The sequence below is a fragment of the Porcisia hertigi genome, chromosome 21, assembly GCF_017918235.1.
Source record: "Porcisia hertigi strain C119 chromosome 21, whole genome shotgun sequence".
In the NCBI taxonomy this organism is placed as follows: domain Eukaryota; phylum Euglenozoa; class Kinetoplastea; order Trypanosomatida; family Trypanosomatidae; genus Porcisia; species Porcisia hertigi.
The window spans coordinates 18,474-43,679 of NC_090580.1; the positions used below are offsets into that span (position 1 = coordinate 18,474).

At 55.5% G+C, this 25,206-nt stretch overlaps 6 protein-coding genes across 6 annotated transcripts; all 6 read left to right on the forward strand.

The window, feature by feature from the left end:
- Positions 1-459: 459 nt before the first annotated feature.
- Positions 460-1,824, forward strand: JKF63_04984 (uncharacterized protein; the record flags this gene model as incomplete). The annotated part of the gene is made up of 1 exon (XM_067900954.1): positions 460-1,824. One exon carries the CDS (start codon positions 460-462, stop codon positions 1,822-1,824), a length of 1,365 nt encoding a protein of 454 aa, XP_067757317.1.
- A 3,620-nt stretch (positions 1,825-5,444) lies between these two features.
- Positions 5,445-5,900, forward strand: JKF63_04985 (uncharacterized protein; the record flags this gene model as incomplete). The annotated part of the gene is made up of 1 exon (XM_067900955.1): positions 5,445-5,900. One exon carries the CDS (start codon positions 5,445-5,447, stop codon positions 5,898-5,900), a length of 456 nt encoding a protein of 151 aa, XP_067757318.1.
- An 897-nt stretch (positions 5,901-6,797) lies between these two features.
- JKF63_04986 (uncharacterized protein) lies at positions 6,798-7,373 on the forward strand (the record flags this gene model as incomplete). Its single annotated transcript, XM_067900956.1, has 1 exon — positions 6,798-7,373. The coding sequence occupies one exon, from the start codon at positions 6,798-6,800 to the stop codon at positions 7,371-7,373; it is 576 nt and encodes a 191-aa protein (XP_067757319.1).
- Positions 7,374-8,233: 860 nt separating this feature from the next.
- Positions 8,234-13,018, forward strand: JKF63_04987 (uncharacterized protein; the record flags this gene model as incomplete). The annotated part of the gene is made up of 1 exon (XM_067900957.1): positions 8,234-13,018. One exon carries the CDS (start codon positions 8,234-8,236, stop codon positions 13,016-13,018), a length of 4,785 nt encoding a protein of 1,594 aa, XP_067757320.1.
- A 1,382-nt stretch (positions 13,019-14,400) lies between these two features.
- JKF63_04988 (uncharacterized protein) lies at positions 14,401-16,815 on the forward strand (the record flags this gene model as incomplete). The annotated part of the gene is made up of 1 exon (XM_067900958.1): positions 14,401-16,815. One exon carries the CDS (start codon positions 14,401-14,403, stop codon positions 16,813-16,815), a length of 2,415 nt encoding a protein of 804 aa, XP_067757321.1.
- A 2,247-nt stretch (positions 16,816-19,062) lies between these two features.
- On the forward strand, positions 19,063-24,114 carry JKF63_04989 (uncharacterized protein; the record flags this gene model as incomplete). The annotated part of the gene is made up of 1 exon (XM_067900959.1): positions 19,063-24,114. The coding sequence occupies one exon, from the start codon at positions 19,063-19,065 to the stop codon at positions 24,112-24,114; it is 5,052 nt and encodes a 1,683-aa protein (XP_067757322.1).
- Positions 24,115-25,206: the final 1,092 nt, after the last annotated feature.

The window sequence follows — 25,206 nt, forward strand, 5'->3', positions numbered from 1 at the left end:
TGTCCGCAGTGTTGTCAGCGCGAGTATGGCTCTACTGCCCTACAGCGGATGCACTACCTTTTCCCCACTGTGATACCCTCTTCTGCTCTACCTTTTCTTTGTTCCTCCCAGTCGCTAGGATTGGCGTCGGTTGCGTGTGTCGTGTATTGTCACCTTTTCCCTGAGCACGCTGCTCAGTCTCTGTGCTTATTTCCACTGGTGTGTCACCACCAAACATACAAAATACATACCACCTCAACACATACCAACCATCACTCTCTCTTTCCCTCCCTCCTCACCGCTGTGGGAGTTGCCGGGAGTTTTATTCCCCCTTTTCATCTCCCTCATTCTGCATCAGCACACGTACACACACGAGGGCGTTCACGATCCCAATCACTTCCACACACGGTGACCCGTGTATCCATCAGCTCAGCGCTTGAAAGTCGGCCTAGGAAACCCCAATAAACGAACAACGTCAAAATGACGATTCGGGACTTCTTTGCCCAATTTAAGAAGAAGTACCAAGTGTTGCTTGTTTTTGTTATTTTCACTACCAACAATGGCTTTGCATGGCTCATGTTCGAGCCCGTCGCCGATTGGCTTAAGACGAACGTTTATGGAATGACGAGCCGATCACTGCAGCTGCTCTCTTCATGGCAGCCGCTGGTCTTTCTATTTATGTTCATTCCTATTATGAAACTAGTGACAAGATATGACGGGCTGCGTGTCGCTGTGCGTATCGGCACTGCTGCTGAGATTGTGGGCGCTGCTTTCAAGCTGGTTGGCGCCTTAGCGCACAAATCCACCTTTGGCCTGGTCATGCTCAACATTGGCCAAATCTTCAGTGGCGTCGGCTCTCCCGTGGCTACCGGCGCTGTGTCAGCGCTTTCAGCCACGTGGTTCAAGCCAGAGGAGCGCACGCGTGCCACCGCGGCAGCGGTGTTGTTCAACAGTGTCGGTAACTCTCTGTGCTACCTTTTTGTCCCCACCCTCACGAAGAAGTTGTCGTTTTCTGCGGTGACTGTGTATGAGTTCATTATGGCAGCGATTGCTTTGGGGCTAGCCTGGGTAATCATGCCCCAGGAGCCGGGGTCGACAGAGAAGATCCGGGTGGAAGAGCTAGTGATGCGGCCGCACGACGCAGCGCCCGAGTCCGGCGAGGGGGATGTGGTGGCCCCTTCCAAGGAGCACCTATCACTGGTGACACAGCTGCGCACGCTTTGGTCCATTCCGTCGTGTGTGTCTCTGCTGATTGTGTACGCGTGGCTAAGCGGTGGGTTTTCTGCGTGGATCTCCCTTTTTGCCGACACGTATTCGAAATTCTACTCGGAGGAGTTCATCGGGATCATGAGCTTCTTCGGCATGATCTCTTACGTGACGGGTGGTATCGCATCCTCCTACGTGGTGGACCTTTACTTCTCGCATCAAATGAAATACGTTGTCTTCTTGTGCATATCCATGAACATGCTGTGTAATTTTATCTTCATCGCATGCACGCCAAACGACAAGAGCTACTCGCTGTGGAACTTTGGACAGCCATTCATCGTTTTTTCGACCGCACTCTGCGGCCTCTGGAACGGCGCCGCCGCGCCGCTCTTCTATGAGCTGGTGGCCGAGATTTCGTTTCCGGTAGAGGAGGGTGTTAGCGGTATTTGCATTTCCGTCATGGAGAACGTCGGCGCTCTGCTATTTTACCAGGTCGTCTCCCGCTTCTTCACAGGGCAGTCGATGAGTGTAGCCTACTCGTTTGGCATGGCAGTCGCCGTGGCGCTATCGTCTCTCGTGAATCAACGCTACAATCGCTCCTACCACGCCTACCTCATTCAGAATGTCGAGGAGGATTAGAAGCCACGAAGAGGTATGCGGGGCTGCTATATAAGCCTTTGCTCTTGTTAAGTCTGTTTCTGGGACTTTTCACTTTCCCCCTCTCCTATTGGGGGGTGCTTCGCTGTTGTCACAGATTTGCCTCTCTGTCAGGGTACATCGACTCCAAGGGGATGCTCGAAGGTCATCTCTCTCTCTCTCTCTGTATGGGGTTGTGAAGCGGGAGTGCGAATGTGTACGCACACATTGTGTGTACTCTCTCGGGAAGCTGTGCTGTGTGCAGGCGACGATGAACTAGGGGAAAAACGCGAATATGACTCCCCCATTTATACTTGCATATGCACGCCCACACACACACACACAGGAAGAGGCGCGCACACCAGTGGGCCACTGACTTCTTTCATCCCACTTAGTTCCTGATCTCATGTATATATATATGTATATATATATATATATATCGATATGTGCGCCTTGTGCTCACCCAAAGCTCATATGCTCCCATCGACCCGCCGACGACGTTGTCTCTCGAATTGAATGTCACCGCAAGCCGTGCGAAATCGTATGTCTGCATCTCTCTCTGCGCATGGGGCGTGGCATGTCGAAGAGCAGGATGGGAATTCCCCTTTCCTTCCTGCGAAACGCAGGCACACGTGTGCGACGCTACGTATGCATACCCTGTGTGTGCGTGTGATTCTTTTTTGTTTGTCGTTGCTGTTTTGGCCTCGTGTCCCCCTCTTTCCATTCCGTCTTGTACATATTTTGGGTAAATGAACCTTCATGTAGCTGCGACGCTCATTGCATTAGGTATCTTTGGACTTATCGTCCAATTTCTCGTCTTTTTTGAACGACCACGGTGCGACTATTTTGTGTGTGGTTGCGTGCAGGATGGGCATCTTTCTTTTCTTCGTGTGTGTAGCGCCTCGATTCATTGTTCTGCTGCGAGTCTTCTGAGTCTGTAATTGTTCCTCAAGTCAGCCTCCTCCTCTCCGCGGTGAGTGCATGTCGCCCCTCAGTGAGCAATTTTCATGCGGTTGGATACACCAGTACGGCGTCTGGCGGTGAAAAGGGGGAGGTGGAGTACGTGTTCGAATATCCTCAATGCGTCATCCGTTGCATCCCTAATCTGCTTCTCTCAACCAAGAGCATCGAGCGCTGTCAATGCTTTTGGTAGGGGTGCTTCAGTGAACGGGTGTTTGTGTGTTGTGTTGGCTGCGTCTATGTATTCTGTTTGTGACTGCGTGTGTGAGAAGGTGGGTGGCATAGTAGGGCAGTGAACTATCGAACAAAGGGAAAGTACGTGATCATTCGTACAGGTTCAGCGTGATAGGCAACGCGAAGCCGCCATGCGTTCCAGTACCCCTACCCCTATCGCCTGCACACTTTGTGTCACAATGAGCTACAGATGCGTGGGTTTGTCTGCTTTTTTTTCTCTTCTCCTTTTCTTATTCTTTCTGTGTGTCTTCGCACAGTTTTTACTTCTCCCCCACTCCATCGATGAATGTCTCCTCTCCCCATCTTTGACCTCGGGAGGAACCGTGCGCTGTGCGCAGAGGACGGTAAGTGGGGGCCTATAGGACCCTTACACTCTTTCCTTCTACAGCCTTTCAGACCCACTCCATTTCGGCGCCCTGGCTGCGCATCTAAAGTCTGGGAAAGGGGCGGGGGGTTGCTCTTTGTGTGGTTCACGCCAGCGCTCTAAAAGGCCTTCGCTCCTTCCCCTCCCCCCGTTATCCTTTCACTGGTGCGAGGCGTATGTGTTCCTGACACTCCCGTGGTCAACTGTGGTCAAAGCCGCTTATGCTGTCTCATCGCTGCCTGTCCCGGACGAAGTTGTTTCCTCTCTCCCCCGCCCACTCTCCATCATCTCTGCCGTCGTTGTTTACTACTCTCAGCCAGCATCTTCTGCATGTATCGCCTTTTCCTCGTCTTGGAACTCCAGTGAAAGAACGGCGGTAGGAGGCAAAGTGCACTCCGTGCTGGAAGTTTTTTTTCCAACACCCCTCCTTTTTTTCATCGACACGCTTGTGTGCACACACACACACACATATATATATATGTATATCTTCTCATATAGCCCTGCGCCTTCTTTTAATCACCGTGGTAACATGGACGTCAAGTGCTGCAACTGGAGGCCAGCCAGACCGAGTGTCTATCTCATCATTATTTTCTTGTTCATGATTCCCAATCTCATGAACCTCCTTTGCTAGATACTCTATCTTTCGCCGTCCCAGACCCTCTACAGCGTGCTCATCTCCAACGCATATGCTGCTTTTACGTGCATGGGTTTTGTCGTCTTCGGGGGGGGGGGCGCCGCTCATCTACTGGCCATATGCGCATGGCAGTGAGGTGTCACCCGTGTCGCGACGTAAAGCGCTCTACTTGGGCGTGATCATTTCTTTTATCGCTCATGGCTTCCCAATGGCGTGGCTCGAACTGTAGCTGGTCACCACGTTTGGCTGGACGTATCACCTACAGGCTCTCTCCCTGTCTCTCACCCTTTTGTGTTTCACCATCGGCTTTCTCGTGACGTGGATAATAAGATACTCGCGGAGGCTAAGCAGTACGTTGCAATTGCGCTTTGGCAACGCGCTCACAGTCATTCAGCCAAACCGGCCCCTCAGTTGTATCCCTCCGTCCCCATGACAAAACCACGAGGCAATCACAATTAAGAGGATGCGAATTCGCAGTGCGGCCCTCAGCGAGCGGGACAGTCGAATCATTCGCCTAAGGCTGTCCTCTTCTCTGCTACAAGCTCGTACACCGTTTCACTTTTTTTACCCTTGACTCCCCCTCCCTAGGAGTTATTGGTCAGAATATGTAGTGTTTTTCCCTCCGTCCACTGATGGTCTCCTCTTCCCCTAGATATGACTTTGGTGCGTGCGTGTTTGTTTTGCGTTGGTTTCACTTTTGTATACCCCAGGAGGCATCGAGCACAGGGACGGAGGCAGAACTGCGCCTGTGTCGCCATTTCTCTTTCAGGACCCTCCTACGCATGGTGTGCGTGCGTATATATGGGCACCTCCTCATCGCCTGTGTCCTACACAGGGCTGCTCTATCATATAAAGAGGGAAACGACAAGCAGAGTTGCCCTGAAGGGGAGGGAGAGGGGAATCTCGCTTTTGCCGCCCCACAAAAGAAACCCGCGCATGAAGTCCAATAATACACTCCCTCCCTCTAGCACAGACCTAGCAATGTGTCTGTGATGCCTCTGCCCTGTAGACGGGGCCACCTGCGACCCGCTTACCGCCCGTCTGCGCAGCAGTGGCGCTCGTTTTGTATGCTCTCGCAAGGTTTCCTTCTTTTTCGAGTGTCTCGCTCTCTCACTCCTTCACCATCCTGGCGAATCGCGTGGTCTTGTTGGTACATGTGTGTATTTTCTGCTGTACATCTACACATGTACGAATTATGTACGCACGTAGTCGTTTTTTCTTTCTTTGTGACGCTGCTAGAGTGTAGTGGCGTCGCCGTACAGAAAGCAGCGCCGACTCTTTCTTTTTTCCTGTTTCTCGCAGAAGGGTGGCAGCAACTGCTGCTGGCGCCGCAGTAACAAGTAATCTCTCAGCCGACCACCTGCGTCTTACCGCAACAAAAGAACGCAACCCCTTCCTCTTTACGATTTTTTTTTCTAGCCTCTAGGTGCAATGTTTCGCTGTAGCTCGATTTGCTTCCCGAAGGCGGGATGCGAAGAAATCACGCGTCAGGCACGGCGCGTCGTGCTCAAGCCTCAGGAGTACTTTGCACAGCACCGCATGCAAGTATGGCAGATGCGCTTCAAAGAAATGGGCCCTCCCTTCTCTCGCGTTTGGGTGGCGCTCGGGGGAAAAATGCGCCGCCGTCGCATTGGACGGCAGATTGATGTGAAGGATATGCGCTACTACTGGCGCCCGATTGAACCGCAATATCAGCGACTGTACATGTCGCGCCTCCGTAGCAAAGACCACTCGAACAAGCGCGTCCAGCCGATGCGCCTGCGAGCGACCAACAGTGACATCGGCCACGCCTCTTCGCTGAAGGAGTGGGAGCGTGCTAGCAACCGCAAGTACGGCGCTGCCCTCGCACCCCCCAAGACACGTGACTTCGAGTTTCGCGTTTTTTGAGGTGCTGGTGCTTACCCACAGTCGTTTTTTTTTTTCGTTTGATGCCGACGCGGTTGTTACCCCGGTGGCGTCCGCTTTGGGCAGAGTTATGGCTCCCTGCTCACTTGCTCTCTCTCCGTCTCTGCTTCCCTCCCTCCTCTTTCCCGTATGTGCTTCTCTTTCTCCATGTGTCTTTAGCCTACACCGCGCCGCTCTCGCGCGTGTGTGGTGTGTGTGTGTGTGTGTGTAGAGAAGTGTGTGTGTGGGGGAGATCCGAAATAGGGGAGGGGAGAGGAGCGAGATGGATGTGCCTGATGCTGTTGTTGGAGCTGATGTCGTTGCTATGGTTGAGCTAATCTGGAGTGCGGACGAAGTCTCCATTGCCGCAGATAAAACTAGCCGAATGGGGAGTGCTCTGCGCGTTCCCGAAGAACACTGTGGTGCTTGCCCCCCTCAACTCCTGCGCAGGGTCACACCCAGAGTCCTCCAAGAGACTCACATGCTATGCTCCCCTTTCAAGCCGGTCTCGTTCGCTGCGTCGCCACCGACCCAGAGCATCCCGCCACCTTCCTCCTCTCCACCTCACACCTGTCTTTTCCTACCCCTGTCTGCCTTGTGGGGGTTTCTCGTTTACCCCTGCGCCTATTACCGTCGTGGCTGAGTGAAGCACACGGAAAGAGAGGAAAAAGCGCGCCGTGCTGCCGTGTGTTTCCTTTGATACCGCGTTTCTTCTCCCCTCTATACAGCCATATAACGGCGTTTCGTGCAGTGTACCGCTGTTCCTCGAGCGCGTTTGTGCAGAAGGCCGAATCCACTGCTCCAACGTCGAAAGCTGTTAGTCGCTGTGGTGCCATATACACAACCATAACCTCCTTTTCTTCTTCTATTAGCCCGTAACTGCGCGGGCTCGTTGGCGTGATGGAGAGTCCCCGCTCACGGTCTGGTCGTGAGGAGGTACGTGTCTTTCAGAGCGCGCTCGACAAGCGCACTGTGACGACGACCGTTTTCGCTCAGCCCTCGTTCTACATGGGCCTGGGCAGTGCCTTGCTGATGGTATTGACACAGCGCTTTCCAGAGGAATTGATGCCCCGCAAGTACATGAGCATGTCGTACCACGGCATCCGTGCTCCGTCACTTCTGGCCATTCCATTCTGCGCCATCAGCGGTGTCTTCTTCTCGGTTGCCAGCATAATCACCACCGCGCCCACACCGCTCATGGGTCATCTTCTCGGGTACGGGGTGAGTTTAGGAGTTGGGCTTACCATGTTGTTGTTGCGGCGCGTGTCGTGGTATTACCCTCTTCTAGGCTTCATGTATCTTTCTTTCGGTGGTCTGCACCACTATAACCAGATGATGGTGTACGGCGACAACGCCCCCATCTTTCACTGGTCGGACTTTGGGGAGATTTATCGCCACAGACAAGCACAACGCTTGGAGAAGCAGCTGCGGATAGAGGAAAAGTCTATGAGGCAGCAAGATCGCACGATTGAGTAGTAATGGTTGTGCCGGTGGCAACGACTCTGAACCCCCCCCCCCCTCCCTCCCGCCCTTGGACTCAAGGTGGAATACTGGGGGCTTCGTAAGTGGCACGTTCACCTACTGGAGACTACCACACCGACGCCAGCCGTGTTGAACATACTCTTGCGGCTGTCATCCTCTTTGCACACCCGTCTTTCGTTGGTGGTGTGACGGTAGCACACGGATGACCAGGACAGTCGCTCCACATGACGTGTCACCCCTTCCTCATCCAGCGTCTGGGCACTCAGACCTAGAGAAAAGCACATAAATGCCGTAGCGAGTGTCGTGACGCACAGGTGAGCAATTCGTGCGCGCGAAGACAATTTAGCACTCCCCAAACACAACAGACATGGTCTCACAAAGCCATTGGGCAGGCCGGTAAAGGGGGCTGTGGAACCCACTCCGTTCGCTCGTTGCTCTTGCTTACGTCTGACGGAGCTCCGTATCTTCAACGACTCTCTCCTCCCCCTCGCTCCCGCGTCTCGCCTGTCTTTTCCTTCATTTCCTCAGCCCTTTCCCAACTACCATCTCGTGAAGTGTATCGCGACGCATCAGCGTGCATTTCAACTGTTTTTTTCTTTGTGAAAGGGTCAAAGCGGTGGAGCACACACACACCCACACACACCCACACCCACACACGAGCGCAGACAGTCACCCTTCGATAGCGCACAAAAGGGTCACGCGAGCCATAAATTCACGCCAGGCCCTCTGAAGCTTCTTCCCCCCCCCCTCCGCTACCCCCTGGGGCGTGTGTGTACGCGCACAACGTGACGGTCATACATTCATTCACATGCACATATAGGTACACGTACCCAGAGATAGCTCTCTCTGTAGCCATGCCGTCCAATGCGGAGCTTTACATGTACTACTGCCGGCGCTCCGGGTGTCACCCGAACAGCGCGCTGAAGCGCTATCTCGACGACACAGCCGACTCCCCGCTTGAGGTTATAGATGTCTCAGCGAACTACTTGGGTTCGCGCGGTCTTATTCCTGTTCTGGACCTCGTGAAAAACACCAAGACAGTGCACACGCTGGACGTGAGCAATAACACGATGGAACTGGAGCATGTGCAACACCTAGCGTACTGTCTTGCTCTTCACCCAAGTATGCGGACCGTGCGGCTGTGCAATAGTGGGTTGCACGACGGCCACGTTGACACACTGCTGCAGCTGCTGACAGAAAACGCCTCTATCGAGCTCGTGTCCGTAGACGGAAGCAACATGACAGCAGCTTCGGTGCGGGCCATCGCGCAGGCTTTGGAAAAGAACAAATTGGTGCGGGCACGGCGCCGCAAAGAGGAGGAGGAGCACGACGCCTACCTGAAAAGCCGCACACCCCGCGCACATCTCTCCTTTCAGGCGCGCCTCGCCGACCACGTACCGGCTGCGGAGTCCGGTGGTTACATCCACTACGCGACCTGGTGGAAGAACCCCCAGTACATTGTGAAAGTGTCTCGCTCGTCGCCCGTTACGTTCGTGCTGGAATGCGCGCATGCCGAGGCTGCCAATCAAGTGGGGATGGTGCTGATGCACCACGACGGCGTGCACCGCGTTGTCGAAATCATCGGTGACACACTTGTTGCCGAGAGCACCATCGAAGATGAGCGGTGCTCCATGGAGGCCCACCTAAGCGCTGATGAGTTTTACGTTGTTATGCCATTTTCATTCAACCCGGGCCGTGCCTTTGATTTTTCGCTTGTCGCCACTCTTCGCAACGATTGCATCTCGCAGGAGGAAGGCTGGATCACTGTAGAGCGAATCGACGCGCGTTACGACTGGTGCACGCGGACGGTTGACACGGCGTGGACAAGCGACAATGCCGGTGGAGGTCCTGGCTGCTCCTCATGGCGGCGAAACGACATGTATCACCTCACGTGTGCGAAAACCGCCGCGGACTCGGGGAAGCAAGAGCTGCGGTCATCTTTTATGGCCACTGTGCATATTTTACTCATGAAGGAGGCTGATCCTTATGAAAACGATAACCGGGCAATCGGACTGGACGTGGTTGGCTACGACATCCACAACCCCAGCGCGCCCCCGCTGGCTTGCACCTCTGATGTTGTGCGCGCGTCTTACACACACCAGCAGAAGACGTTTATTTCGCTGGAGTTCAGCATGCCTGTCGCGGAGCTTGATGTTTTCGTTGTCCCGAGTACCCTGGAGGCTGGGCTAACGGGCATGTACAGCATCACTGTTTTCAGTTCAGTTCAGGTCGATTTCACGAGGTCGGCATTTCCCCACGGGTGGCGCTATCGCAGCGTACAGGGCCAATGGGATGCTGACTGCTGCGGTGGGTGTCGTCAACTCTCTCCGTCGTGGAAAAGCAACCCGGCCATCGAGGTCGCTGTCGAGGAAGCTGCGAGAGTGCTTGTGGCCTGCCTTGAGTTGCGCACTGTGGATGCGGGGCAGAAGGCGATCCCCCCGTCTGCCAAAGGAGCACTGGGGGCGGTGCAGCAAAGGCTAGAGGTGGAGGATTATCGCGAACGCCACCGGAACGCGAAGCTGGAGTTCTGCGTCGCCGTGCTGAACAACACCCCACCGTTGTACCCAGAGGTGGCCGCCTCTTTACTGTCTGAGAAGGCGGCGGTGGCGGTGGCCAATGATGTTCTGCAGCCCGTTTTCGTCGTTCCGATGCTCCGTCACGCAGCTCAGACGGCCGCGTACACATTGGAGCTTTTTTCCCCTTCCTCTTTTGTCGTTTGCGGGGAAACAAAACCGCTCACTGTGCGAGAGCGGCAGGCACAGCTGGCCTCTTACTCCGCTGAAAATCGCCGGCGGGCGACAGAGCGAAGAGCGGAACAGCAAGTGTGTCTCAACTGCGCTGACACCCCTGCCCTGCGCGAACAGAGACAGACAATACTGGATAAGCTCTGCGCGACTGACCTGCCGTTTACTGACCGAGAGTTTCCACGTGGCACATCATCCTTGTTCCTGGACCCGGCCAGTGTTCCGCCGCTGAACTTTCCCGCGGTGACGGAATGGAAGCGCGCGTCGGAGCTAAATCTCTCAACGCACACATCTGAGGGCGGTGCGGCCTCCATGAGCCCGCCATGGCCTTATGGCCCCCGCCACTGGTTCGCCTCAGTACTGAACGCAGTGGCGGCGAAGCCAGGATGGCTCTCTCGTGTCTTTGTAGGCTACTTCAGGGAGGCAGGGTTTGCGCAATTCGCTTTCTACAAGCAGAACGAGTGGGTTGGGGTGACGGTGGACGACTATCTACTTTTTGACAACCAAAATTCTCTGGTGTATGGACACAGCGCCGCCGCCCATGACGCATTCTTCCCATTGGCGGAGAAAGCATACGCAAAACTCCATCGGTGCTACGAGGCGATGGAGCCGAAGGTGTGCCCGCAGCAGTCACTGCTGGAGTTACTGCACCAGGGGCTCATGGACGTGTCCGGAGGATATTCCCACACAATGCAGGTGCGACCGCTTGACGGATCCGAATTGCCAGCGAACGAACGGGAGGCGCTGTGGCGCCAGCTCAGGGCCGGTGTAAGCCACTCAGTGCTCTGCAGTTTGTTTTTGGACAGCACCAGCCCCGGTGCGCGGGAGCGCTCGCATGTCGGCGTTCTGGCAGATCGCCTCTACGGTGTCATGGACGCCCGTTTTGTGGAGTGTCAGCGGATGGTGAAAGTCCGAAATTTCGACTCGCGCGACAATGCCGACACGGTGTGGCGGGGGAGGTGGTCGGACAAGAGCTCACTGTGGACGGACACGCTGCTTGAGGTGCTTCAGTACCGCCCTGACGAAGACGCCACGTGGATCCACTTTGATGAGGTGCTCTACTATTTCACGCATGTACTCGTGACGGAGGCGAGCGCTCACACGGTTATCCTCAACGCCAGCTTCACCGAGTCCACCGCCAACGACCCTAAGGATGCTAACCAAGCGCTGCGGAACCCTCAGTACGCGCTCACGGTCACGCGAACGTCCGCGACGGGCACGGATGCGGCGCCGATAGAGGTGCGCGTTGGGGTTCACCGTCGAGACCCTCGTCTCGATATTATGCGTGTCAAAGACGCCATCGCTGTCTTCAAAGGGGCGATTGGCTTTGCTGTGCTAGGGACCGAAGACAACCGCCGACGTGTCTGCCGGATCACAGACGATCAGTTGTTACAACTTGTCACCCCGAACCGCCAGCGCGACGCTTACTGCACGCTACAACTCACTGAAGAGGCTCTCCGCTCGCAGAAAATTACCATAATGCCATTCCGCGAACGCATTAGTGACCCTGACGTATTGTACAGCATCTCGGCCAGCTGCAGCGGCGCCGCTACGGTGAGCCTCGTACATGTCTCCGCCAACGCGACCACTACCGTGGCGGGAAAATGGGACGGAAAGGCCGGCACCCCTGAGTCGCTGCTTTGGCGCAACAACCAGCAGTTCTTCATCTCGGCTGCGGATGCGACAGAGGTGACAATCACGCTGCGCACCCTTCGCCCGACCTCCGTCGTGCGCGGTTTCACTGTCCACAACACCCAGCGGTGCAGCAGCTTTCTCACGTTTGAGCCTGCCACTGTGGTGGCGAAAGCAGCCGCAAATGCGGTAGAGGCGACCCCAACATGCGTGGTGCGCCTGGCGGGCATGAAAGAAAGACGTGGGATGCCATATGTGGTGGTGCCGTACTCCGCCGGTGAGGCGGAGGATTTCAGCTTGGAGGTGATTGCTAATGCACCAGTTCAGTTGCGGTTGATCGACCCGCGGCTTGACTGGCATCGCGTAGTGCAAAGTGTTTCGATTAGCGCTGAAAAGGGCAACACCGGCGGCAGCCTTGCATTTCCGTCGTGGCGTTTCAACACTCAGTTGGCGCTTACGTTTCCCGTGGAGCGCGAGGGCCGTCTTTTCATATCCGCTCGGCGCATCCGCTCTGCTGACCCGCGAGTGAAGGTGGGCATGGTATTGATGCGGTCTGGTGACGCTGTGAGCGGCGGTTACCGTCGCCTCCTGACCTATGCCGAGGCCGACATCGTTGTGCGCTCAGGGGAGAGCGCCAGTGGAGAGACACTCATAGACACGGAGGTAAAGTTTTTGACCGGGGAAGGGGCACTGGTTTTACTAGTGTACGCAGACCAGCCGTACAAGGAAGCCGAGGTGGAGGTGAGCGTGTACGCGGCAGCCACCGTGGAGGTGCAACCAGTGGTGGAGTGGTCGAAGGTGCTATGGGAGGAGGGGAGCTGGAACCTTGGCACCACCGCCGGCGGAAGCCGCACTCACTTCGCGAACTGGATCAATAATCCCTTCTACGGCCTCTCGGTAATTCGCAACACCAAAGTTGTCGTCCTCCTCGTGCAGTACCCCCGCGACCGCGAACATCCCAAAGTTCGGCGATATGGCCAGAAAAAGGCCCTTCTGCCTCCCCCGATCGAGTGGAAAGAACGATGCACCGCTATTGAATTGAGCATCGTGAAATACGACAGGGATTTATCAGAGGTGGCAAGCGTCAGTGCTGGGACAGCGGCAGAGGCGTACCTGGTGACGGAGCTGCTGCCAGATGTGCCGTACCTCCTGGTCCCATGCACCAGCGAGCCCCAGCACGACAGTGACTTCAAACTTTTCGTCTTTGCTGATAATCCCATTGACCTCTTTGAGGCCGAGAAACCGCGTCTGCCCTATGTCTAACATCTAGTCGTGGTGACTAACCGTGTTCTACACCCGCATATTAGGAGGGGGCTCACAGAAGCTGCGTGAGATGGGCGGCGTGTGTGTGAGTGCTGCGGGTAAGGTGGGAAAGGGCTGTGTCAGCTACGAAGTGAAAACGCCCCCAGCCCGCATCCCCCCCCCCTGCCCATCTGTGCCAACTGCAGCGACATGTAAACGACTCACTCTTTTTGTTCTTTGTTTCAGTGGATACTTCATGGAAGCAGAGTGTTTGAAATGACCTGTGTTGCCTGTTTATTCTTCTGTCTGTTGCCAAGCGATCAAGACCTCATCCATTTCCACGATGGCGATCACAACGGTCCCGGCCCCTCGGTGTTGACATATGGGGTCATGTCTTAGGGAGGCGGAGGGAGCGTGTTGTCATGATAGGTGAAGAGGAAGAGCAGCAACGCAGTGACACTTCCCCTCACGCACCCCCTTGTTGACGAAGACCCAGATGCCGGTATGCAACTCGATTGACAGACAGGGATGGTATGTAGAGATGTACATAATCAGCTATAGTATTTTCCTCGTTTTGCAAATGGCGTACGTGTTTCATTTCTTCGCCACGGCCCACTTCTAGAGGATGGCGACCCTGTCTTCTAACCCCCCCTTCCCGAAATGGGGGTCTGGAGAGACGAGGGCACCCGAGATGGGCCCCCACAGAGATGAACATAACTGCCACGTCTCCACATGCACACCCTCAACTGGTAATGTTCATTCTTTTGTTGCTAAATCCATGCTGGTCAAGCTTGAACACAACCTTGTGTCGAGTTTATGACGCAGAGAGTGGAGGCCGGTCAGCAGTGCTGCAGCATCACTTGACCCATTGGCGTCGTTCGGTGGGCGCATCTCAGTCTCAGTGCATAAACTCCCCAAATGATAATACGCCTCATTCTATTTAAATGAGAGTCTCTTCGTGATGGATGTCTTGGCAACCCCCCCTCCCCCCTCCCCCTCCTCGGCTTTCTGTCCTTCTTCTGTTGATGGCCTTTGTTTTTTGTGGGTGGATGCTGCCACCACCCTTGTGCTGGAAGGTGAATCCGCAACAGCGGCAGCACATGGGGCATTCTCAAGTGGACATCACACATCTAGCGAAAAAGACGCAAAGGCGTACAAAGGAAAGCTTCCGACGGGACAACCGCGTGGCCATACACGTGTCGCCACCCATCTCCCCACCGTCGCGCCGCCATTCGCACGCGACTCTCACATAGACATGCGCTCGCATACATAGACAAATTCATACCTACACATATTGAAACGACCTGCCTCTCGCTTCATTGTATCTAGACCCCCCCCCTCCCCCCCTCCCTCCCGTTTTCACACCATTCATTGCGTGCCCTACTCCCTTTTGCACAGCAGCCATGTGGCGCCGCAGCGTCCGGGCGCTGGACAAGTTGGTGATCGTCGAGTCACCCAACAAGGTCATCAAAGTGGAGGGACTGATGAGTGACCCTAAGGTGATTCCAGACTGGTCGTTTAACAACAGCAAGCTCCGCACCTTCAGCACAGGCGCAGAGAAGGCGATTGCCATGGCGACAACGGGGCACTTCATGTCGCTAAAAGAGTTGACATGGTCTCCACAGTTGACCAGCCCGGTTTCGCGAGAGACGGCAAGAGACTTCCCTGCCAACGGTCTTCTCGTCAGCTTCTCGCTTGAGTGGGAGCTAATCCCTGGGCGTCGCATCAGGGATACGGTATCGCATTACATTGAGGAGAAAGCGGATAACCTGACGGAAATCATTGTCGCGACAGATCCAGATCGAGAAGGCGAGCTGATTGCAGTTCACGCGCAGAATCTTATTCGGCGCATGTTCCCGCAGCTCAAGGTTCCTTTCACGCGCGCGTACATTCACAGCATCACCGCTGAGGGTATCCGCCGCGCCATGGAGGAGCGATGCGAGGTGTTCGACTACAACCTCGCCAATGCTGCGGAGGCGCGGCACGCGATGGACCGCATTTTTGGTTTTCTCGGGAGCTCAGTAGTACGCTATGCGAATCCGCAGATGCGCTCCATCGGGCGAGTGCAGACACCCGCGCTCATCCTGATCAATGAACGGGAAGACAAGATCAAGTCGTACCTCGATTCCCACGCTTCCATTTTTGAGATTCAGGCCATATGCCATTTCATTTCCAAGCACAACCAGCGCTTCACTCAGACAGTAAAGGTGACCCCGGCACGCAAGGGCGACGTTGCGCCGGCCGACTGGAAAGATGAGGCGCTTGTGAAACAGCGGTGCAAGCAGTGGGCACTGGGTTCAGTCGCTAACTTCAGCGTCCCTCCTGGCGCGAAGCCTCAGGAAACTGTGACGCCCCCACCGAAGCCATTTACGATGGCCACGCTCATCGCCAAGGCGAACCGGCAGCTGCATTATACGAGCGACATGGTTAGCTCGTGCCTGCAGGATCTGTTTCAGATGGGCTACATCACTTACCCGCGCACGGACAGCACCCGCATCGACGAGTCGGTTCTGCCCTCCATTTACGCAACAGTGCGCAGGGAACACGGCAAGCACCTCCTTCAAGAGCAGGGTGATGCGACCAAACAAGGATCACGTCGCTCTGTGGTACCAAAAGCTACAGCAGCCTCCAACGTTGAGGATGCGCATGAGGCGATCCGGCCTACCAATATCGACACAACTGTCGAGGAGCTCGGGGCGGTATCTGCACCGATGAAGCACATTTACGACCTCGTGCGCAGAAACACAATGGCAGTTTTCATGATACCCATGAAGACAGAGCGGATTGTGGTGCCAGTGACCTGCAGAGCTGCCAACGGTGAGGAGGTGAAGTTTGAGCTGCAGGGCAAACACGTCGTGGAGCCGGGCTGGTCTGTTGCTTTCCGTGGCGACAAAAGCGCAGCGGCACCGGTGGCGGAGACAGATCAGGACGTGCAGGCACTGGAGGACGGCGGTGTCGTCGTACCTAGCGTCTCTGACGACGAGTTCAGGGCCATCCTGGACGTGGCGATCCAGCGCGGAGGAGGAATGGGAGTGAAGAAAGTCAACATGCGTCTTGATGCGGTGCAAGTCGCGGAGAACCGGCCGAGTCCACCGCTGCCGTTCTCAGAGGGTAGTTTGATTGAGCAGCTCAAGAACAACGGTGTGGGACGGCCGAGCACGTACCCCATGATTGTTAAGACCCTGCTGGCGCGTAACTACATTACGGTGAACAAGGGGCGGTGCGAGACCACTCCAGTGGGGCGCATGCTTGTGGACACTTCCCGAGCCACGTTCCCTTCTATCGTAGACATCGGCTTCACCTCGGCGTTTGAGAAGAAGCTTGACTACATTGCCAAGCCAGGCACCACGAAAGAGTGGACGCTGCCGCCGAACGTGTCAGATGCGGACTATGTTCTTTCTTCCTTCATCTCCACCTTCTTGAACTACGTGACAGATGCAACCAAAGCACAGCGAGTTGCCATCGCGACGCGCTCCTTGACCTTACAGCAGCAGCAGAACTCAGCCGGCAGCACGCCAGCAGATTTCCAAGCAAACCTGGAGAAGGAGAAAAAGCGAGTGGTGGAACAGGTGTCCGACTTGGTGGGCAACATGAAGGGCTACCGGACTTTCACGGCCCTCCAGAACAGCCTGAACGACTACTTGCGGCGCAACTTCCCATCCTCGGCAACATCGATAACGCCGGCCTCATCCTCGGGAGCTTCTCAGAGCTACGGCAGCGGCTCCACCAAGCAAAGCAAGTCACGGGGGACGACCTACAAGGCTCCCAAGAATACACCGCGTCGCTTCCAAGCGAAGTCGAAGAAGATAAAGAAGTAGCTCATGACCACGCTGCCCTTCCCCCTCCCGAGCTCTCCGTTCTCCCTCCGTTGCGCCACGCCATGTTTCGAGAGTCTTTCAGGGAGGGTGGGGTGAAAGCGATGAGTCGTCAACCGCAGTTTTCATGTTGACACGTGACTGACGTCTCTCGCCTTCGTCGAGTTTGTCCTCCCTTCCCCTAAAATAAAAGTCTAGGCGCACATACGGATGCACGTTCTGTTGTTAACTGCGTCATTCATCCCCCCCTCCTTTTCCAGCATCTACCCCGAAGGCGTGGTACTGAGGTGCCTTGAGGTGGGGAGGAGGAGAGGTGACAGAGAAGTGTCTATGTCCTTCTGTTGGACTGCCAGTCACCTGGTGTGAGAGGTATAGTGCACTGAAGCTGACGACTATGCCTGCTGCTCCTCATCTGCTCCTCTTCGGGAGTTCTGTCACACACATGAATGCACGCGGACGTCTAACGCCCCCCCCCTCCCCTCCCCTCCCCCCCTTTCTGGCGTTCTGCGCCTTCACGTCGCCATGCTGAGCATCGAGTACTCATTCACGCCCTCACCTACTCCCTCTACATCTGAATTGCTCTCAAAAACCCACATCCTACTAATGCCGCGTTCTCCTCACTATGTGGCATGCCGTGACGCTACATGAGCCCCGATTAATGTAAAAGAAAGGGGGGAGTGCGCCGGTGTTCAGAGGTTCTTATTTCTTCCATCATTCCGCCTTCTGCGAAACCTACATAACGGAAACCCTAGCATTTGCCTGCCTGTGAGTGCACGTTGTGGTTGCTGGTGCGCGTGCCTCGGTAGATGTAGTTTGATGGGGATTATCGAAGACTGACATACCTTCCTTCATCGTCGGAACCCCCTTTTGGGGGGAAGGAGAAGATCAGCGTGATCTGACCGTCTTTTCTTTCATCGAGGAATAATCGCTGCCCCACTGACTGGTGGAAGAACCCATATATAACAAGCCAGGTACTCTTTCACACAGCGCACCCCCTCTACCTGGTGTGATACACTCAACACACCACCACAGTCCAGGCTGCCCTGAACCAGCTCCGCTCGATAGTGCGGCCCCTCCCGTTCTCGTTTTTGGTGTGTTTTTCCTCTTCATTCCACGCGCCTTTTTACGAGTCCTTCTCATCCTTCTTTTCCATTCCCAATTGTGCGTATGCGTGTGTTCTTGTCGTGCGATTCTTCGATTGCCACCACACCGTTGCCACTCGCTCGCTCGCTCTCATCACATTTCTGCCGCCCCCCACACCCCTCTTTTTTTCTTCTTTTATCCTCCCTCTTCCCGTGTGGCGCCTGCCAAATTTTGTTAGGTCAGTCCGTACGCGTGCTTTTTTTTGTGTGTGTGTGTGTGTGTCGGCGTAGGTGTCTTTGAAAGCGCCTCCTCCTTTAAATCCGTCTCTGTTTTTATCCCATCCTCCCTTCCTCCCCCCCCCCAAGTGCTGATCAGCGTATTCTCAGCGGGTCGGTGAAACTCCGTTTCTTCCCAGAGGAGCATACTACACGTTCACACATACACACACCCACGCACGCACGCACTCCGAAATACTCCCCCCTGCTCTTCTGTAGGTGAATCCACGTGCTCCATCATTTACGTTGACCGTTTTATTGGTCTTTTCCGTGTTCTCATGTTGGACTGATTGTGTGTGTGTGTGTGTGTCTGCGCTGCTCTGCACTTCCCCCCCCCCCTTGCCTTGCGCGTGGTTAGCCTTTTTCTTCTGCTGTTCTAGCTTCTCTTTAGCATTGCCGTCTGTGTCTGTCTGTCTGTCTGTGTGTGTGAGAGAGAGAGGGTTCAAGTTGCCCTGGCAACTCTCAGTTTTGTTTCTCGCCCGCACTGTTTGATCTGCTTGGCGGCTTTCCTGTATCGTCCCTGTCCCTCTCCTGCTCCCGCATGTCTTCCGCGCGCGTTGTCTCGAGTTTCCTGCAACAGGCGCCATTTTAACTGCCCCCTTTTTCGTTTGTTTCCTGCGTGTGAGTGCCTCTGTGAGCTTGTGGGTTTTGAATCTTTTTTACCGCATTCTCATCCCCCCCCCCCTCCTCGCCGCCGTACTGGAGCGTCACCATCTCATGGTCGTCGCGCGTCCAGCACGCTACAAGACGTAAGAAATACATAAATGTATACCTCACACAGCCGTACGCCTTCAAATTCCCACATACGCATTTCACAGAAGTGCACACTCACCTTTCCCCCCCCCTCCCACTCCCCGTGTAGACAAACGCAAGCACGGGTGCACGGAAGGAAATGGAGAAGCCAATCTTCAATGCGGAAGCAGATTTCAACTCCAAGATGCCCAGACCCAACACCCACGTGGAGAAGGTGCTCACCACTAACGTTATCGCTGGTTCTCGCTGTTTGGAGGAGACCCTCCGCATCGAGACCCCCACCGTTGCCAGCGGGCCCTGCACCACACCTGTGAGCCCAGCAGACAGAACTGGCATTAACTCTCCCCAGACAGCTGTTTACTGTCCATCTGAAACGGCTTTTTACTGTGAGGCGGAAAAGCTCACGTTGCACTCCGCTGAGGGGCAAGACGGGCGCGAGTCAGCAAGCGCGCTGCTGCTGCCGCCTGACGACTTGCAAACTGCCGGTTCCAAGTGGCGAGAGGCCGACAGACCACAACCACTCGTCACTCCAACCTTTAGCTACTCCGAGCCCGTTGATGCAACGCGCAGGAAGTCATCCATAAGCCTCTTCACAAGCAGCAGTCAAAGGGTAAGTGACAATTGGCCCACCCCGGGTGGCGTCTTCAAGAAAGGGAGGTCGAGCGTGGCTGAGCGCACCAGTGGTGGGGAGCCGGACGGCGTGAACTGGTGTTCGGCAGTGGTCAACCCCAGCAGCGGCAGCTTTGAAGCGCACCCTGCTTTGGCAACGGTAATTGTGCCAGGATCCTCTAGCACCCCGCCCTTGCCGGAGCGGAGCGGCCCTACCTCTCATTCCTCCACCCTGCCGACTCTACCTGTCCCACTCGCAGACAAAGAACACTATGAAAGTAGCGACAGCTCGCAGCACGGGATCGCGACGGATTTTTTTCTTCAAGATGCCTCTAAGATTCGCGGTTTGCGACTGACGTGGCTTCTCTACCTCCTGATTGTTATGGTCATTGTTCTCCTCGTGTTGGTTCTGGTGCAGATCACGTATGAAACGAACCGTATGCTGACCCAATCCGCGACGGAGGTGGTGCAAGTCCAGGCGGCATCCTTGCTCAACGGGGCTGGCATGCAGCAGTACGAGCTGGAGAAGCTTTTCGGTTTGATGCGCAACATAAATGTCACCAACATCGTCCCCAATTCGGCTCTTGACAGAATCGCGCACGACTCCATTTGTTCCAGCCTCTTCCATGCCCCCATCGCGTTTGCCTTGTATAGCGCAACTGGCAAACTAGAGTGGAAGAGGCTGTGTAAGCAATACGAATCCTTTGACTTGCCAGCCCGATTCCCCGAAACAGTAATGCCGGATATGGAGTCCGTGCGCGTCGTAGACTACGGCGAGGTGGCGCTTGCCTACCGCACCTTCAGCAGCAGCGGCATCGTGGAGACATACATGGTGATGATGAACAAGGAGACGCTGGGCCTCTCCCTCATGAACAATCGCATGGTCCGCTATAGTGTCGCGACGCTGGAGTCTGTTGTGGCAGTTTTTTTTGTGCGAGGATGGAACACGACACACCTCACTGTGCTCTTCCACACTTTAAGGAAAGCGGCGTCGACCTACACGGACACACCCACGTTGCCCAGCGCAGCCGCACTAGTGGCAATCTTCGACTCAGTCTGCGTCGCGGAGTCACCGTATGTATGGCACACTGTGTTAATGCCAAAGAACACGTCTGAGGGGGCCAACCTCCCCATCGGCATGGCAGACGACTGGCCAGCCACCACGTCAAACCCTATCCCCAGACCCCATCTCGAGTACAAGCGATCGTGGAGTCAGCTGTCGAGAGCGAATCTCTGCGGTGTGCAGTGCACGAGTGCGGAAGGCGACAAGTGCGCCCTCGACAACCCGACGAACGTCTGGTTCCTTGTCGATCACCCACTAACACACCAATACTCTAGTCAGACCACAGTGACGATCATTGGTGCAGTGAGCATCGTAGCGGTAGTGATCTTCAGTGTCGTTCTGCTTCTCGTATACATCAGCATCACCGTGCCAGTGAGCTACCTCCGCTGCCAGCTCATGCGAGCCGCCGGCTGCAAGAAGATCGAGACGCTGTGGCAACGAAGGATTGTGCGGTGGACGCACCGCCTGTGGCTGGCCGACCTCACGTCGATTACGCGGTCGATTTACACTCTCAGTCTGTGTTTCCGCCTCAACAAGAAGTACGTTCCGGACCACGTCTTGCGCAACCACGCGAGGCGGCCTTACATGCGCCGCCGAAAGGCCGGCTTTCTGTACGACGTGGAGGGGGACCCAGCAGTGGAAGACAGCACAGACTCCGAAGACGAGGCACATTCGCCACAGCCGCTCCTCGCTGGCGTGAGCGCTGCACTGCCAATCTCCGACGCTCATTTTCTCTGGAACTTCTCTCGGGCACATGACGTGGATCAAACGAGCCACACTGCGCTCGAAAGCGGGATGAAGTGCCCCACGGTGGGGGCGAAGATCTCTGGTGGACCAACCTTGGCAGAGGAGGCATCACCTGCTTATGCGTTGCGACCCCTGCTGCCCTCTACTTCACACGAAATGGTGACGCCGTGCGGAAAAGCACCACCAGCGATGAGTGGGGCTACTATGCCGTGTGACGTCTCTCACAGTCTGGGGGGGTTTGGCGGGCTGGACGACACGGTGGGCACGCTGGAGGCGTCCGCGACGGCAGCCGCTTCCACAAAGATTCACAATAGTAGCGACATCATGAACATTCGCCGCGATTACGAGTCCACCGTTCTGTGCATCCGCATCCTCGGTGTCGAGATGGCGTACCTGATCAACTACTCAGGAGCCGTTTGCCAGCACCGCCGTCTTATGCGTGTGTTGCTCCACCGCATTCGGCGACACAAAGGCGCTTTGTTTCACTGCGCTGGTGACTCACTTGGCGCGGTGTGGAACGCATTTGAAAGCTGCTCGAACCATGCTGAGGGCGCAGCGGTGTGCGCACAGGAGATTGCCAACGCCTTTGCGCCATACCGAAGCGAAGGCCTGCATATCGGTATGGTACTTCACCAAGGCACACTTGTGTGTGGTACAGTGGAATACTCAACAACAGCTTTCGTGACGGCGTTTGGTGACGGTCCTCGTGAGGCACTGGCCGTGGCAGAGCTGGCCGCCACTGTCAACACCCTCAACGTGCTTGTCACTGAGCCGGTGAAGCAGGCGCTTTCCGGCCTGTACGACTGCAACATCGTTGATGTCATCCAGCTCCCCAACTCCTCTCATCCACTGCTGCTCTTCGAACTAAGCGGTAGTCGCGCGCCGGAGAGGTTGCAGTACGATACACCGCTGGAGACGCCCTCACGGGCGCAGTTTTCTATCGAATACGCCCGCGCCTTCGCGCAGTTCCGCAACCACGAGTTCAGCGAGGCGCTAGAGAGCATTCAGAAACTCCGCGCACACAACAGTAGCTGCAACGCGCATCTGCTGCGCCGGCTGGAGCGCCTGTGCCTCTTCTACTCCACCCAATCCACCGTTCTCCCATTCCCCTACCATCGTTCCTTCCCGGTATGGTCTAACTACGAGGCTATCGCGCAGGCAGGGCTGCGCGGCAACCCTCACTTGATGGCTTCGCGGAGTGAGAGCCTGTTGGTCCTTAGCAGGAACAGGGGTCTCGTGTATCAGAGAGTGCCGGAACTGCGCGACGATATGGACTGCATTCGCGACTTCAAGCAGGAGCTGCAGGCGAATATGCGCCGACTCGGGTCGCCTCAACAGAGTAAGCGCCACCGCAGCGCGCCGGCGATGGACGATTTCTCGACCAGCACATACCACAGTACACAGCTCTCGTTGCCGATGCGACCCATGTCATTGCCGACGCCAGCAGGTGACGGGCTCCCATTGGTGGTCAGCGGTAATATCCCGAATCCGCGGACAGCGACCGTGTCCACACTGTCCCGCTACGTCGACCCCCTTAACAGTGCTGTGGGAATGGGCTCTTCGCCGCTACCGCCGATACATGTGGTCACAGCGACGACGCTTGAATCCATCCAAGAGCCACCATTGGCAGCGGTGACAGCGAAAGAAAAAAAAGAGGGCCCGAACTCTCCGGATCAGTCGAGCTCCGAGGCTTCATCATCTGTGTGCGTGCCCTTCCTCTCGGGGCCCTTCTCAAGGCACGGCATACGGAATCTTCCGTCCGTTTTTTTGCCAAGCAACTCCGATCTGGCCGATGCGTGTCCTGCTCTTCTGCAAAGCGCCGTCATTCAAATCGACTCCACCCACAGCACCGTGCATGCGGAAGACATCAATGCCTCCATCATTCAGTCAGCCGGCCTCTCGTTTGAGGAGACCTATGGTATGCGCAGCTTCTGCGTGAGGAAGGAAAATCTGCCGGCAGCGATCAAGGCCAAGAACGGGACGACGTACCTACGAAGTTCACGCATCCTGGGCAAAGGCTCGTTTGGTTGTGTCTATCTGGGCATGGATGCACACTCGGGGCGCCTCATCGCCATCAAGTTCCTACCTCTTCCAAGTGACGAAGCGGGGATGAAGGTGATCGAGGCAGAGGTACTCACATTGCAGCGGGTCAACGACTCGCACGTTGTGCAGCTGCTCTCCTACGCCTTCGAGGGGGACAACATTGTCATATTCATGGAGTGCATGCTAGCTGGATCACTGCAAAACATCATTTCCTCCTTTCGCACCATCCCCAGTTCAACCGCCCGCGTTTTCATGCGCGATATTCTGCGTGGACTCGGTAAATTACACTCAATGGGCATTATCCATCGAGACATGAAGCCGCAGAATGTCCTCCTCAGCTTCACCGGACACTGCAAAATTTCTGACTTTGGCGCCTCCGCTTGGCTCCAGGAGCTGGCGCGCAAAGAGTCGGAGGGGGAGGTATTCGGCACACCCGTCTACCTCGCCCCAGAGGCGGCGCGAGGCAACCCGGAGGAGAAGAGTGACATTTGGAGCTGCGGGATCATGTTCTTGCAGATGATCACTGGTCACTTGCCCTACTCGCCCGAGCAGCTTGCCTCAGGCGCTGCTGCGCTGGTGTACCAAATCGGTAGCGGCATCACAAAACCGAAAATACCCGACAATCTGAACGTGCTGGACGTGGAGTTTGTTTACGCCTGTTTGGATGACGATCCCAGCAGACGCACCTCCGTTGCGGGGCTTCTGCAGTTGGCGATTTTCACTGTGTAACGGGGGGAAGTATGGCGAATCACCTCAGCACTGGTCTTCTCTGGTGGGTCCACTTATGTGATGGGGAATTTACTCAATGCTGCAGTGGCGGTCTCGAGGAAGAGTGAAGGAGAGGGCATGTGCCTCTGTCTTGCTGAACACAGAGATGCAAAGCCCCTCTGTGTGCCTCCGGTGATACGTGAGCAGGAAGCAGGTGGCACGCAGAGGAGGAGGCCCGCCATGTATCGTCGATGTGTCTGTGTGTGTGTGTGTGTGCCTATGTCTTCACTGTTATACAAACAAGCTCACCTTTGCACCCTTCACGACCCTCTCTTTGTTTGCCTTTGACCTGTTTTGTGGACCACACGCATATATATCCATGTGCATATGCGTGTGTCTATATATATATGTACAGATATACATATATATATATATATACATATGTATGTTTTAACTTGTGTCTGTTCATGTGGAACTGCGTGTATAAGTGATTCTTTCTCTGTGTCATTTTTCTGACTCTTGCTGCGTGTGCTTTTGTGTCTGCGTAAGTGTGTTGCTCAGTATGCTCGTACGCGGTGATGCAGAGGGCGAGGGAAGGGAGGAAACGCGAGGAGGGGAGGGGGGGCAGACGCGGCTCCACTTCCCTCCCCCGCCGTATTTTTTCTTCCCCTTTGTGTTAGCACCTTTTGGGAGGGAGTTTGTATATCCCTCCCTCCCTCCCCTCTTGTGATACGCCGGCGGTGATGTGTGTTGTGGCTCCCCCGCCCCCCCCCCCCCTCTACTCCTTTCCTGCTTTTTTGTCTCTTGCTTTTTTCTCTTCCCCTACCCTGGATGGCCTTTTTTCCGTTTTTTTTGATTATTATTTTGTGAGATTTAAGCGCCCGTGGCTCGTCGCCAGCTGTGCCAGATTCTCCCCCCTCCTCCATCGTCGTTACCTGCACACGGAAAAGTGAGAGACAGTATGCCCATGAAGCTGTGCACATCTCTGGGCTCTTAAGTAAAACATGACGAAGGACGCGTACCCTGTATTTATAAACGCACATGGGGGTGCACATACGTGTCCCTCTCTTTATCGTCAGTAACACACACACACTCACTTCTTTTGGCGGCAAG